General features: G+C 38.8%; 1 protein-coding gene across 1 annotated transcript in view; it reads left to right on the top strand.

Annotated features, from left to right (window-relative positions):
* LOC108792180 (AF4/FMR2 family member 3-like) overlaps positions 1 to 16,286 on the top strand; it is a 146,478-nt gene that overhangs the window by 75,396 nt on the left and 54,796 nt on the right. The window contains exon 4 of the mRNA XM_018562896.1: positions 5,661 to 5,697. Coding sequence (XP_018418398.1) covers positions 5,661 to 5,697 — 37 coding nt within the window. The remainder of the gene's footprint in view (positions 1 to 5,660; positions 5,698 to 16,286) is intronic.

Raw genomic sequence — 16,286 nt, 5'->3', positions numbered from 1 at the left:
TATATATATACTGTTTTTTAAATGGTTAAAGAAAACATACAAAAAGGAATTTCTTGTATTTTCTTGCATTATGATTATTTTTACACTGGATGACATAAAAAAAAGAGGGCTCATCTGAAATAGGTTATGTACAGCTCAGCTGTGTCAATCTATGAACATGAAATATTATAGAGACAAACAGTGGACTCCTACAAGGCTGAGATCATGCAGTTAGGAGTTTGCTTCTCAAGAATTAGAAGCCATTAAATTAAACCCATTGTTCTCAAGGGTTCAGAGCGGCATGTGATTGCTTGACAAAAGTGAGCTGTATAGTTTGCCAGTAATCCTTACCCTCATTATCTCACCTGTAGTCCTCAGTGGGTAGCTTATATCTATACATAACAAGAAAGATGAGAAGAACAATATTAATTTTCTATCTCTGTTGCTAGGAAACTCATCAGGGCTAACATATTACAAAGGTATCCGTTTAGTCCCTAGGTGGTACATATTACTTTGTAATTGTGTTAAATTAGTCCTTCTATTGATCTCCAGTTCTTCCTTATGTGCCTATTGACTGGGGGTTTTGACATTAGCTTAGCCAGGAAATAAACAGTTACAATATTTATAACACAATACAAGGCTTGCAACTTAGATCATTAGCAGCAATCATTAGGCGTTTCATGGATCATCACAGTTTACGTACTGTACACAGCAATACAAAGGTTGTTAGTGAATAGAGATGGTTGCAATATTAGTGTTTATTATTGCCAATTCATTTTTTCTTCAATATAATATATTTTAAAGTACAGTAATACTTTATTGTAGGTCCACAGATTTCTATTGAAAGTTTTGACACTTTTTTTTCTGATTTTATAAATAAATAATATTCCTGCAAACATTTATACATGCAAACTTATTACCTACTAGAAAAATTGTGCTTATTTGTTGAACAGCATGAAATTCTGCTTTCATAGGAAAATTCCTAGTGGTTTGAATGTACAACACAATCTACGGCATTCAACAGTCTGGGTAATATAATGCATAGCACAGTGTACAAAATGCAACAGTTTGGTACATAATGTACATCAAAGCATACTAACTTAGTGGTCCAAAATATAAAATAAACAGCACACCATATAAATTGCAGCAGAAAATGTACCATAAGAAACACTTATAGAGTGCATTCGTCCACTCCATGTGACATACACAGTGTGGTCTGCAGTATATGATGTAACATGAGTACCGGATTCCTGCCATCTAGATTATGTAATGTGCATCACTGTGTTTACAGCACATTAGTCCAGAATATGTGATTAACAGCATAGTCTGCATTCACCTGAGATATGCTATGTTTAGCCTGTTGTAGAGTGCAGCAGTCTGGAGTATGTAACATACAGCTGGTTGTACATATTGTATAGGATGCAGAAGTTGGGAATAGGTAACACACAGCACAGCATACAGAGTGCATTGGTTTAGAATATGTAACATACAGCATGGCACATATAGTGTAGCAGACCCCATTACATTGGTGGTCAGTGTAAATGCCAATGTTATATTGGTGGTCAACTATGCAGGTCCACACCAGAACTATACAGTAACTGTACATGAACTGATATGATGACCAACAGTGAGTTTAGTTCTGGCAATGGAATGTATCATTTCAGCACAGCAAGTAGCTTGAGACAAGCAAGCGTTTAGTAAAACAACCACTGACACAAAAGATTCTGAGCTTCCTGCCACTACCCACCACTGTAAGGGGACCCTTTATCATGTAACATCAATGTAGAGGGGAACTTAACAGTGGACCGTCAATGGGTACTTTACCTATGATCACCAATGTAAGGGGCACTGCACTGATTGCCAATGTAGAGGAACGCTTTTAATCCAAGAGAGCCTCCATCTGAATTTGTAGACTTTTATTTTTGTCATCTAATGAAAGGTTTAAGTATATGATTGGTTGACATGAGGGGATTATTAAGCCCATCACTTTGCACTACTCTATGGAGAAACTTGTTGCATACATCTTGGATAACTCCCCTGAGATCTACTAAGATTGGTTATCTAGTTTTATCATCGCCATGGGCAATATTGTATTGAGTATCATTGTCTTATGGTTGACTTGAGTAAATGTAAAGAATGCACAGTTCCATGCATTTCACAGTATATAACTTAGATCTCTTTAATAGTGAAGTGCTATGTTCTCAGTTGTGTCCATTTTTATGAATCAAGATAGATTTTACTGATGATCTCTCACTGAACTTTACTATAAGGCCTTAACATTTACAATGAGAGCTACTGCTTCACTAATGTTTCAGTGATTTCAAGTCTGATCTTTTAATCAAACAGACCTTACTGAATTATGGCACTTTTTATGAATATATTTTAAATTGGACTATAAATGCCAAAAGCATTTTTTCTAATTTACTTCTATGAAATCCATCATTAAGTCTTTTACCAAGCAGCAGTTCAATTTAACGATGCCCTACAGTACTGATGCAGGTATTTGACTGTGTTAATATTGCTTTATTTGTAGTTACAATGAATTGTGCTTAGGTAAGCTGGTATTGTAAGGATTGGTTACGAAGCCAATATAAATAGGATCTCAAATTAAAGCCAGAATCAGCAGCTCCTATTTTCAGTAAGCTTTTCTTCTTTTACAAATAAATTCTAGCATACTCTAAGTGAAATACAGAGTGATAAGTGACATTCAAGGGGTCAATTGACATAGGGGTGTCCACATTTTTCCATCCCCCCGGAAGCAGCATTAATCATTATCTCTGTAAGTTTATCCCTTTTTATTTTAATATTGTTTGCTTGTATGTATGTCTCATTTATTAACTTCTATTTTTGTAACCTTTTTGTAACTATCTTTTATAAATAAATATATTTACCTAATTTCAATGTATATTTTTATAAGCCTAGAAGCTTGGTTGTAAGTCATTGCCAGGCAGAGCTCTGTGTCTGGGGGATGTGTGTGTGTGTGGAGTGAAAGAAGTGGTACGCCAAGGTTCTAGCTAGGACGATAGCTTGGGGAATCTTAGTGGGTGTGAGGAAACCACTTAGGATGCCACACAACCATTACAGTACTGTACACTAGATTGTATGCAAGATTTGCACCTGCCTGTGTGCCCAGCCAGCTTGAGTTGGGTGAGTCTCCCTCCAGTGGTGACCAATGGTAGTGCAGGAGACTGTGGGTGGAGGTAGTCACTTGAGGTAATTATACCTGATTTAGCTAACCTGTACCTGCTACTGAGAGCAGTTTATGTGGTCTGTGGAGCCTGTGTGCCAGTCTGCTTGAGTGCAGAGTGTACGGACTAGGAGTGTCTAGGACAAGGTTTCCCACAAGCCTTTAAGTTGTGGGTGGTGACAGCTTTGATTAGTTCATTTGTGCATGTGTGTTGTGTGTTACGGCCTTGTACCATCATGCTTGTGGACTGGTTGATTTCTGAGGATGAGCGAAGGACGACAATAGCCCGTGCATCGTCCAGCCCTTCCCACATTCCCATATCCCCTCGGCGCCCCACCCAGACTGCTTTCCATGCAGCAGAGTGGCGTAGTGGTTGGCACTTTTGCCTAACCACTACCGTGATTAAACAGACAAGGTCCCATTTACACAGGCAGTCCAATCAGATCTGACTGTTTTTTGATGTGGATCTTATCAGAAGCCCAATGTATTTCTATAGGCAGCCAAATGTAAACGGACATGTGTCCATTTAGGTCTGGAAAAAACAAGGAACAAAGTTCTGTTTTGGTGAACCTGATCATGACAGATCAGAGTTAATTGGATGTAAATGGACGCATGTCCAATTACATCCGACTGTCCATAGAACTAACATAGGTCTGTTAGTTCAGTTTTTGAAAAACTGAACAGACATGGATGCCACAAATGTGACATCCGTTCCGATCAGCAGGGCATCTGTGCATGGATGTCCTGCTGATCAGAATGGACAAGTGCCTATGTGAACAGGGTTTTTAGCTGCGGCTGGGGATTCCTGAAGCAAGAACCTACAGATTGGCTCATAACTTTCAAATGGGCTGTCTAACACAACTTATGTTGTTAGTGGCTACGGAGTCACTATAACAAGCATGCAGTCTGAAGGCTTGTGACACTTCAGAGACTCACAAGGTAGTAAAACTGAAATGCTGACGTAAAGACAGCTTGAATGCGTCTTTCACTACAAGTTACCTGTGAATGTTGGTAGATATTTATGTGCATCTTGTCCTGTCAATGGTTAGGTCTTGAAAATGTGGCATTCAGCAATTAGCACTGATCTTATAAGTCCAATCTATAATCAATAAAGTATTTCTTATAGTTGACAACAGACTGCGCTCAGGGACCAGGGGTGCCATTGAACAAGCTGTTATGTTTAATGAGTGGAAAGGCAGGGCATATATACATATGGAATGCAAAAGCAAGACAAAAAAAGACAAAAAAACAATAGTTGAATATTTACAGAGTAATTGGTTGTTAGCCCTGGTTTGGTGGTCTAAATGGACCTTGTAGCCTGTGGTTTTACCAATAGGTTTAGTTACAAACTTAACAGAAACTAACTGAATCACAAGTTCTAATTAGCAATTATCTTGAAACAAGAGGCATGTATGTGACATGCAACCTGACATGAAATTGAATTATATACATGAATTACATTTCTTTTTCAGTTACATCAGTAGCTGTAGTACTTACTGTTAGGCAGTATTCACACATCTTTAGTGCTCATTTTGATGTTCTTTTTGCTGCATTATTGTGTGTTTAGAGGTGCAGATTTATGTTTGTGCATATTGCTATATTTTTAGCGCACTTCAGCTAATCAAGACATGATTTAATGATGCATTCACACTTGTCAATTAAAAGCACGTTTCTATTGAAATCAATGGAAACATACGAAAGGTTGTAATGCATGTCAGTGTACGTCAACGTCATATTGATGTGCAATGCAAAGTTTTTGCAACACGCATGAACAGACATCAGCTGGCATTTTCATGTGTACATTTTAATGGGACACAGATGTGCCAAAAAATTGACAAGTGTGAATGCTGCCTAAAATGTAAAGGTGTGAGCCAAGCCTTGGAGCTTTATAGGACTTTTTTGTATTATTTTTGTACTAGGATTTTTGTACTAAAACCTAAATCTTTTGTGTTGTTTGTATTGCACTTTATAAGTTATCTTTATATTGAGTTTTATGTTAGTTTGAAGGTCTTCATCATTCAAGCACTGTTGTTACTTTTTCTGATGCCTATTAACAACTAAAGGAAGTTTTCTGTTAAAATGTTAACAATGCACACATAATAACTTTCTTTTAGTGGTTTAACTTCTGAAATAAATGTTTTATGCTATAATTTCAGAACGCTGCACATAAACATACCCAATATATTTTCAGTACCTATGAAACATTAAAGAATTGAATTGCAGATGTCCTATATTGAGAAGATTTAAAGGTCCTGGAAGGGATAAATATTGCTATGTTATTGATATTCCAAGTTAGGGGTGTTAAGTGTGTTAGTTTATTACCACTAATGCTAGAGTGAAATTTCAGTTTGATATAACATATGGCATTTATGAATAAAGAATGAATATAGAACAGAAGCATGCAGTGAATATCAGCATTGCATACTGGGCACATAAATGAGAAAATTATATATATTTGTATACTAAGAAAATGTGTTTCTTTTTCCCATTGCAGGATAATGATCACAGTGGCATGGGATTTAACAGTCCAAGTAAGAATCTTTTTTTCCTTATTTATATTTCATTGCATATGTTGTACATAGGTAGTTGGCAGATGTTCTGAGTTTGCTGATATGCATCCATTTGATCTAGTCTGATGTGTCTCATTGCAAAGGAACTGGGAGTACAAGTGAAAAAATGCGAACAGATATGTTCGTTTGCGGTAGATGCCTCTGGTAACAAACAAAAATAGTTGACACTAAAGCCTACAAAAACACACCTAAAACTATGTACAGTATTTATGCTGGCAATGTTTTTAATACGTTAAGACATATTTTTTATGAGACTTTGGGGAATATTTATAAAGCTTTGGTGAATCCATAAACATTCACTGCCAGTGTTCACCACATTTATAACACAGCAAATGTGATGTCAGTGAATTTACAGTTCAGTATATATCAAGAGTATGCTTAAAGGGCACCTAAACCCTAAGAACAAAAAGGTAATATGTGGCATATTGCAACTAACGAGTCCTTAAACCCTTAAAAGGTGAAGGTAAAACAGACCTTAATGCCTGTACCCAGTTTTGCATCTTTGGCATGTGTTATTAAAACTGTACATATCTTTGCAACAACTTTGTGTATCCAGGTGATATTTTTTTATGGACAAATTGGGCCTTCATTTGGTCGTAAATGTTAATGACTAGTTCCTGATTTTTTTATTATTACAGTAAAATTGGCCCAAAAAAGCAAAAACATTTTTAAGCTTTAGCTGTAACTATCTCTTGCTTATTAACATGACCCACCACCAAAAAACAACCCAAAATAAGTTCTTCTATTCCAGATGTTCATGGGGGTACCTCATATGTGTGTATTATTTGTTGTTTGTACCTATAGCAGGGCCCAAATAATGCACACTTTGTTTTTTCTTTTTTTTTTCTACTTAAAACACAGACACTTATACTATCACTGGCACTGACACCGACACTGAATATAAAACCTTTTTTTTTTAAATCTTATCTAAAACACACTGACGCTAAAGCTGACACTAACCTAGATCAAGCCCTGATCTACCTATTTTATGTTTATTATTTTTAAACATACTTTTTTTTTATAGGCTTCTCTTCTAGAGGACCTTTGAAAAGATGCAATGAGGGGAATGTATCAATACTGGAGCAGACAAAATCTGGAGCAGCTGTGCATAGTAACCAATCAGCTTCTGTCTTTCATTTTCAAAGCTTAACTGAACATACTGAAGAGAGAAGCTGATTGGTTACTATGGGTAATTGCTCCAAATTCTGTCTGCTCCAGTTTTCCAAGCTCAACCCTGTGATGGACTACAGTCTCACATTTAGAGGCCTTTTACACATGTGTTAAAATCAGGCATTAGAGAAGCATTTACGCACAGTCAAAAAGCATTTTTCGGCATTTAAGAAGTGTTGCACAGGTGTTGTAGGAGAGGCATAGGAGGTTTTGCAATCCCAGAAATCACTTGGGAATCATAGAGTGAGTGAGTGGACAGAGCAGGTGCTGATGCCACTTCCTGTCTGCACACAGCCAGCATTTTGTGAATGTGAATGTCAAAGCTAGCGTTTTCCCAACAAAACAGGACAGCTTCTAGTCTGAAATATGTCAGAAATAAATGTTGCATGGCTAATTCAAGCAGTAGAGCAACACCCAGATTTGACTCATTCAAAAAATAGAAGTGTGGCCACTTCTGGTCACTTCGCTTTACTTCATCACTTTACCCTTTAAACACACTCCCATACTTGTAGGGCATTTTGCAAGCGTTTTTGATGCCTCCCTAATGCCTTGAAAATGCCTGCCGAATGCCTTGTTAACACTATAGGCTTGTTAAACAGTGTTGCTCTTTCATTAAATTCTCAATGAGTTTAGTGTCACTTTAAATAGCTAAAGAGAAAGGACTGTGTACACCAGGGATTCAGAAGAGGTTGACTCTAGTTTGCCCTGTAAAAGTCTTTGACCTTTTCGAGACCAAGGGTCATTAAAGCCTAAATGCCCAGGCCAATTTTAGCAGCGTCAGCATACATTATTTAACTTCCTTGGCCGTAGCTCTATGACTAGTTTGCATACCTAAATAACTGTTATAGTTTTTTTCAAGGGCGTATAGGGCTTTTATTTAGTATACTGTTTTAATAAAAGCCCTGCCCTTATTGGCAGAATGCACAACAATGTAAAAAGTACATTTTAAAATGTTTAATTCATATATGTATTTTCTATAATACTGTGATTGTATCTGACATTTTATTATTAAACACATGCCCCCTGCTAATGGTAGGCTAAAGTCTTTTTTGTGAATGAAGCCTCCAGCCTGCATGTGATCACTATGTCATAGTGTCATAGCTGACATGGTGATCACATGACCAGGAACCACTCTTATTGCCTCCCGATTTGTAGTGGGGACAGAGCAATCGATGAAAGGCAGGTCTAACGGGTACCAGCCAGACACAGTGCTGACATCAGATATCAGAAAATGTAGCCTAGAAGGAGGGAAGGAAGAGGCTGAAGTTAGTGCCATGTGATATACTAACTGGCAATAGATATGCTCAGTAGGCATGACACAGGTAGGTATTATGCCGTCAGTCAGCTTTTATGGGCAAAGCAAGACGTAGAAACACTGATGTTACTAGAACTTTGAATGTGTTTCTACGTCTTATACTTTGAATGTATCAGAACTTTTTTATGGTGCCACCCATGTAGGCCATAGGGACTGTTACCTATAAATAGTCCATCATTTAGTCCCTGATATGTCAAGAATGCTAGCTGAAGAGCAATAACGTAAAATGTGTAAAGCATATTGATTAGTTGTAAGGATTATTACAAATGGAAAGAAATCACCTCCACGTCCACCATAATATAGCTGACATATAATTTAAACAACTATGCAGCTGATAAAAGTTGACTAGGATCTTTCAACAAGCGTTAGTGGCCATTGAAACAATAAAAATGGCTACACAACATAGTACTGACCTCTTCATGTATAAAAGCATAGTATGCATCACTGATGAATGACGGGAACAAACTAAAGTATGTGAATCCATAATTTAATCTATGTAATATATATTATAAGGATTCATGTTTGCAAATCTTAAAAAGAGTTAAAGCATATAGTATATTGTTTAACTTTGAGATTATGGCAAGCACTATCTGGCTGCCAAAGAATGTGTAATTCTTTTTAGTGAGTCAGTGGATGCAGACAGCACAGACAGGTAATTGACCTCCACTGTAGCACCATTAAAGGAGAACTATGAGGTGAGTGCTTTTCACTCACCTCATAGTTCTAGCCAACCTTTGACAATGAGACTGTCACAGGTCGGCCCAGTAGATCGGGAGGTGAGCGAACACATACCGGCGTTCGCTCACCTCTCGATCCGGTCACGACTCTCTGCCGTGACAGGGGAGGGGCTGGATTCCCCCCTCCGATCCGCCAGCGCTGACTTGCGGAACGGACGCGGGAAGGGGCGGGTACAGCTGGCTTTGCCTCTAGATAGGCAGAGCCAGCTGTCATTCACGCAGCTGGGCGGATCCCGGCACAATTGTCGGGATCCGCTTCAGCTGCGGTGTCTCAGTATACCACGAGCAGCAGCTCGCGGTATACTGCGGCGTCTCAGTATACCGCGAGCTACAGCTCGCGGTATACTGAGCCTAGGGTGACGGGAGGACGCTAGATTGTGTCCTCCCGTTACCCTAAGGAGAACCATGGGGAAAAGCCTTAACCCCATAGTTCTCCTTTAAAGCTTGGTCAACAACTACCTCCAGCCTGCAGTTTGGGCAATGAAGAAGCAACAACACACTGATGAGTCATTACTGGGCTCTCTCAGTGCATGTGCAGTTCAGTCGAACCCAAACAACTCCTATCTTGTCCTCCTACTCCCAGTCTAAATGTTGCAATTACAGGAGACTGTTATCAAGAAAAAATGTGTTTTCTATATTGCTATATATTTCCTGTAATGCAGTGATTACAGTTGCAAATAACTGGCACTTACCACTGTGTAGGAAAATAAGCATTGATAAGCCATACACAAAATACTATTTGAATTTCAATAATAGAGTTCTACTATACCTTGTAGGTAGAGCTTGGTCAAAAGAAGACACAACATTAAAATGTCTACCCAACTATTTCTTATTTTGGACTTTAGAATCCTTTACTGGCCTTTACATAAACAAACTCAGACACTCTGCCTCTCCTGACCCTCCATCCTGCTCCCATCCTCGCCGGAGCACTCACTCCCCCTGCGGATATAGGATGAGTCGTGCTCCAGCAGTGTCCCCCCTGAACTTGATTTACTTGATCTACTATAGATCCTATAGGTTGATTTACTATAGGCAAATAGGCTGTTCACTTTGCAGGGGATTTTCACTTTGCAGGGGAATTTTCCCTTTGCAGGGAATGTTCCCTCAGCTTGGTGAAATTTCACTTTGCAAAGTATACCCAATCATGTTCAGGGGAAAGGAAAAAACCCCCAACAACAATATTTTTGATTGCACATGATTGATGACGACAATCAACTGAGCTTTATTTCATTATCTAGGCTAAGGGAAAACATCCCCTGCAAAGTGCAAATTCAGTGGCAAAGTGAACAGCCTATTTGTCTTTAGTAAATCGACCCCATAGTGTATTTTGGGGGCATACTTTAAATATAGCAGTATTCCTGAAAAGATGTTTCTCCTGTCCAGTCAACGTCTCAGAGAGCAATTTAATTATGTGATGTGATTATCACTTACTTTGCTAGCCTTTCTTTTGGAATTGAAATGATAGAATGTCATTTGATTTTTAAAACATTTAATATTTGAAAAAATATGAATTGCATAGTAGAAGCCATACTAAAGCTAGGCCATTTGAAATGACATATGTGTAGGTGTACTATATCTCTGTAAAACACAATGCCTGGGAGGAACAAGACATTTCTTGTGTAATTTTAGAGGGAAATTTCTTTGGTAAACAACAATAAAGAATCAGCAGAATGAGCTATTATTCCCCGGGATGAAGACGCAGTTTACTTTCTGTGGATATTAAAAAGAGAAGAGAAATATAAGAGCCCCATCCATAACACATTCACTTTTTAAGGCCAATTTAAAGTTTGTTTATGTGTAACGTAAAAATGGGAATTTAGCTGTAAATATAAAGGCCTCTTACACAGTGTTGATATAATGACTAATTTAGAATGCAGCCTGTTGTAAAACTGAATTTATAACGTGGGCAGTAATTTCATGAATTTGATCATTAAAAAGCAATGTGGATTACATGCTGATTCATATTGTTTCATAAAAAAGACATGGATTTCAGATATTGATTTAAAATGAAATAAAATTACCAAGTTTATAAAGTAACTTTAGATCGCAATGCTAATTAATCTTCATGGCCTTGCTTAAACTTTTCCCTTAGGAAAAAAAGATGTATATAAAGACATATTTAGAAAGTACATTGGTTTTTTGTTTTACACAAGAATCTACACTGATATGAAATAACACCATATGCCAAATCAATAATTCTGTTTAGCATACACAGCCTGACATGAAGTAAAACTGGATACATAGGAGACTTGGGGGTGGTGGGGTGTAAGGAGATGTGCTGACAAATTAAGTGTGAAAGTGTTGTCTCCTATGAACATATGATGGTATACCTTTATTTATAGAGTTGATACTCTTCAGTTTCAGATGGCTGATAGCTCTGCAAATGCTTTCTAAAAGCTTACTGAACACATTGCCTTTCAGACTAGAATTTTTTCAGTCATGCAACGCTGTACTGAAATGAATTATATTTTTTTTTTTGGGGGGGGACACATAGAGCTTTCTTTTGGTGTTATTTAATCACCACTGGGGGTTTTTATTTTTTACTATACAACGAAAAAAGTACAGAACATTTTGATAAAAACTGTTTTCCCTACGTTATGTAATAAAAATGTATTATTACCCCAGATTTTTGGTAAAATATAAAAGACGGGGTCACGTCGGGTAAATAGACACGAAACATGTCAAGCCTTAAAATTGCGTGCCCCCGCGACATCGCAAAAAACTACCATACCCAAAATTGGCCATAGGCAACATTTTAAAAGCTTTTACCACTCATCAGTTTAGTGTTAATAGTGATTGACAGCTCTAGAATTATTACTCATGCTCCGACGTGCACGATGATATGTAAAGTGTGCGGCACATTGGGTGCAATTGTCGTTTTCGCACAAAGGCGCACCCAACGCATGTTTGCGTGTGTATGTGGGGGCAGGCGACTTTTAAATTTTTTGTGTGTTTTTTTAAATTTTTTGATATGTGATTTTTTTTATGCTTCTTTCATTTTTTTAAAATATATATATATTTTTTACACTTAATTTTATTGCTATCACATAGAAGACTAAGAAGCCCCCTATGTGATAGCCAAATTACGTGGCAAGTACCCTTTATGGAGACATCAGGGGTCTCCAAGAACCCCAATGTCACCTATGGACCCCAGAGAAACGGATGAAGCAGAGATCTGCTTTACCAGCTTCTCTGCGGCTTCAGTAGCTCGGAATGACAGCTGAATGCGGAAGTGATGCAGAAGTGATGTAATATACATCACTTCCTGCATTCGGAGACCGGCGGGGAGATCAGAGGGAGATTGTGTTCTGCTCTCCCTCTGATCTCCGATCACAGGGCAACCGGGCACTGCCGAGCCCGGGACCGGCGGTGGCAGCGGGCGTACACCCACATGCAAAATACAAGCGATCAGATGTCTCTACAGATGCCAAAATGCTGGTATATAAACAGCCATCGCTGGCTGTTTACATTTTAGGCAGTTTTCCCACTGCAGGGAAGGGAAGGACATTTTAAGACACCCACCCGCATCTAGAAGGCTCCCGTCCGGCCATTTATGAACACCCGGCGGAGGAAGTAGTTAAGTAGACTCCAGTTGAAATAATTACCGTATTTTTCGCTCCATAAGACGCACTTTTTTTCCCCCAAAAGGAGGGGGAAAATGTGCCTGCGTCTTATGGAGCGAATACCTATCGCCCGACACCCGGGACATGCAGTTTCGGGCGCCGGGCGAGTAGTTTCTTTTTGTACATTCAGCCCTGCTCCTGACAAGCAGAGCTGAATGTACAGTGGGAGCCACGGTTCGTTTAATACAAGCGATCTAAGTAGATCCCTTGTATTAAATCGAGCGGCGGCGGCATCGGCGATAGTGTCCGCCCCCTGCCGAGGTTTTCTGGGTCCCCCGTTCCTCTGCGGGACTGTGACCCGTCACGATCCCCCATAGGAGCTCACCATAGAGCCCATTGAGCAGACGAAGAACGGCGTTCTTCGTCTGCTCTGTGTGATTACTGAGACAGCGCCACCTGTCTCAGCAGTCACTAACTGCAGCTTCTGTGAATTTCTGTCACAGAAGCCATGCGTCCTATCGTCCGGAGCGTCTTATAGACCGCAAAATACGGTAGTCTATGGGTTCACTTACTTTTTTCTCCAGCACTGTAAATGTTTCACAAGTGTGTTCAATAAAGACACTAGAAATTAGAATTGTTTGTGTGTTATCAGCTTAAGCAGGTTGTGTTTTTCTATTGTTGTGAGTTAGATGAGGATCAGACCACATTTTTTGGAAAATGTATGCAGAAAACCACATACTTCCAAGTGGTTTACATAAAGTACCCCTTACTGACACCAGCCCAATCGCATACATATCTTGGTGGGGCAATATGCTGTTCCCTGGCACTATTGATATATGTAGGGTTGTCAGGGGATGTGTCAAGGGAATGTGACCTTGACTTTGCACATAAAACCCTACAAGTTGGTTACAACTCATTTTAAATCTTCCTAAATACCCCCACCCTCCTCCTATCACCCAGTGCAGGTCTTGAGGTACGAGAGGCAAGATGCTTCTTGCTATATTCTTAAATCCTTAAAGTGGACCTTTACCTTCTTTTGGCTAAAATCACATTAGAATTCAGCTCTGCAAGCTGATATGAAATCATCTTATATTCATTAGTTAAACAAATGTATATACTTACATTTACTTACAATGTCTTGTTTTTTACTTCCTGGTTGATGTAATGTGCCCAAGTGTTGCATTCTGGAAAGGTTACGTCAGCAGTGTATTGCTGGGAAATCTCATCTGCAATCTCACAGGATCAGGAAAGGAATTTTCCTCTCCTGAGATAATGTGCATGGTCACATGTCCTAGTCACATGCCAGTGTTTCCAGGAAGTAAAGGAAGATTAATTTATTTGCCTTTAGTAAAAATGGCAGAAGAATGGAGAGAAAAATAAAAATAAGGTATGGAAAGAATAAAAAGCCGGCAATTATCTATAAGTATCTGTTTATAGATTTCCATTACTAAACATTTCTAAAGGTGCCTTTGTTGTTATTTTGAAAATATGGGTAAAGTTTCTCTTTAATCTGAAGGTGTGTTGTATCTTCATATAGCAGCAAGTTGAATACAGATCAGTAAAAACTACCATTAATTCATGTAAAGAACTGTACATACATTTGAAAATTGTGTTATTGTTCCATCAGACTGCTAGACCAACAGTAACTAGGACTCAACTGTGCTACATTAGTTACCTTAACTGACATTGTCACTGTAAACAGTTACCCTTATCCAGACCTGTTAAAAGTGTGCCACTCACCTGGTGGAGTGAGAGATCTCCATCCTATACTTTCATTATGGCTCTGCATCATTTAACAATGGAAGTCGAAGATAGAAGACATCCCTCACTGCACTGATGACAAGCAGGGTAAAGGGTTTACATTAATGCGGCATGTGGAGCGTGCATGCGAGCGGGTCTGGCAGGGGCGAGCGTGAGGTGGGGAGGAGGTGCGGGGCACAGCGTGTGGAGCCGTAAACAGGGCCAACTGATTGGAAGCCGATTAATCGATTATTGAAAAAGTTGACAACTTTTTCAATAATCGATTATAATCGATTATGTTGATTAGTTGTTGCAGCCCTAAATGTAACTAATCTTGTATCAATGACCACATGTCCCCTTTAAAGCCCTTTTCCTCGGCTCATGGACATCTTGTTCGAATCTGCTACATATCCACAGTGATCCAAATATGATACTATGGGTTACATTACGGACACTTGCTGATTACAAGACGTCCTCTGGATCCGCTGATTGTATTGACGACACTTGCAGGCTAGATAAGTATACGTATACTTGAAGTTTATGTACGGCCATACACCAATTTGAATTTACCTGCAGAAATACTTCTATGGACATAGATGGTGTCAGATGTTACACATGATCTGGAGCACATTAGCCATTGAGTCCACATTTTCACACTGATACTGATTGGAACTTAGCCTTTAGATGTCTGTTTGGCTCGTGTATATGACACACACGGATTTGTTTTTGACCTCTCTGAAAATTGAGGACTTTCCGGATCATATATTGAGGATTGGATACTGGGTATCTGTGGATTAAATTTGTTTACACACATTGCTTTACCTTTAGCAGTTTCGGACATTTGATGTCCATTTACAAAGTTTTACTTTATTTACGGATAGCCGAGTGAATAGAGTGTGCAATATAGTATTTTATATGTCTTTTAAATGTGTTGTTAGATATGTTTAATAAATTGCATTAATTTTATATCAAATTATAGTTGCATTATTGGAATGATGTTGGGATCTCCTTTAAAGGGGACATGTGGTCATTAATATATGATATATTATAGGAGACCCACCATTAGAGATTTATATATTACTAAAATCATTGTGACTAGAACCCTCCTTCCCCGTGTGTATATATATATATATAACTAATCTAGTACAATCAATTCAGGCCCTGATTGCCAATGGTCTAGAGCATTGGTAGGCAACCTCAGTACCCCAGCTTTTGCTAATTTTCACATTAGTTATATACTGTATATATTCACTTCTTAGTATTAGTGGTATAAATCCTCTAAATTTGGGGTTAAACAGTGTATGCATGACAACATACCAACTGTGCACTCACCTTCTTCTCAACTTCTCCAACTGTTTCTCATGCTTGCCTCATGTAGATACACATGATATAGCTCAAAAGCATTCAGTACAGGTGGCTAATCACTAAGAGACCAGCATTTATCTATCTGGCCCACACATATCTTTTTTATGACTTGCAGTTGAGGAGGCTGAGAAGAAGACAACATGGGTAGAGCAAGTGCCACAATACTATTGCGCTGTTACTGTTACCTCTGTGTTACTAGAGTATATTCACGGAATACAGTACAGAAATGCATGTATAAGAAAATAAATTGTCAAACACCAATGGTCTTTAAAATTACAGAGGCACACACAGACAAGGTCTACAACCCCCTGGATACTGGAGATTGTTTCTTATAGACTTTTTATCAGGCACATGTATGGACTATTTATAAAGATGTTTTCTTCACATTTTCCAGCAATGTTTGAGGAATTTTGTATTAAAAAGAGAACTATGGGGTAACCTTTTTTTCCCCATAGTTCTCTTTAGGGTCACAAGAGGACATATACTAACCTCCTCCCGTGACCCAAAACTCAGTACACTGTATAGCAGGCTATTGCCCGCTATATGCTGAAAGTGTCGTAGCCAATACTGTCGACATCCACCCTGCTGGCTGATTGACAGCAGGCTCTGCCTATCTAGAGGCAGAGCCAGCTAAGCCTTCCCAGTCAGTGCTGGAGGATC

The sequence above is a fragment of the Nanorana parkeri genome, unplaced genomic scaffold, assembly GCF_000935625.1.
Source record: "Nanorana parkeri isolate BGI_ZX_2015 unplaced genomic scaffold, ASM93562v1 scaffold21, whole genome shotgun sequence".
Classification (NCBI taxonomy): domain Eukaryota; kingdom Metazoa; phylum Chordata; class Amphibia; order Anura; family Dicroglossidae; genus Nanorana; species Nanorana parkeri.
The sequence above is the reverse complement of the archived record's forward strand: the minus strand, read 5'-3'. Positions and strand labels throughout refer to the sequence as shown.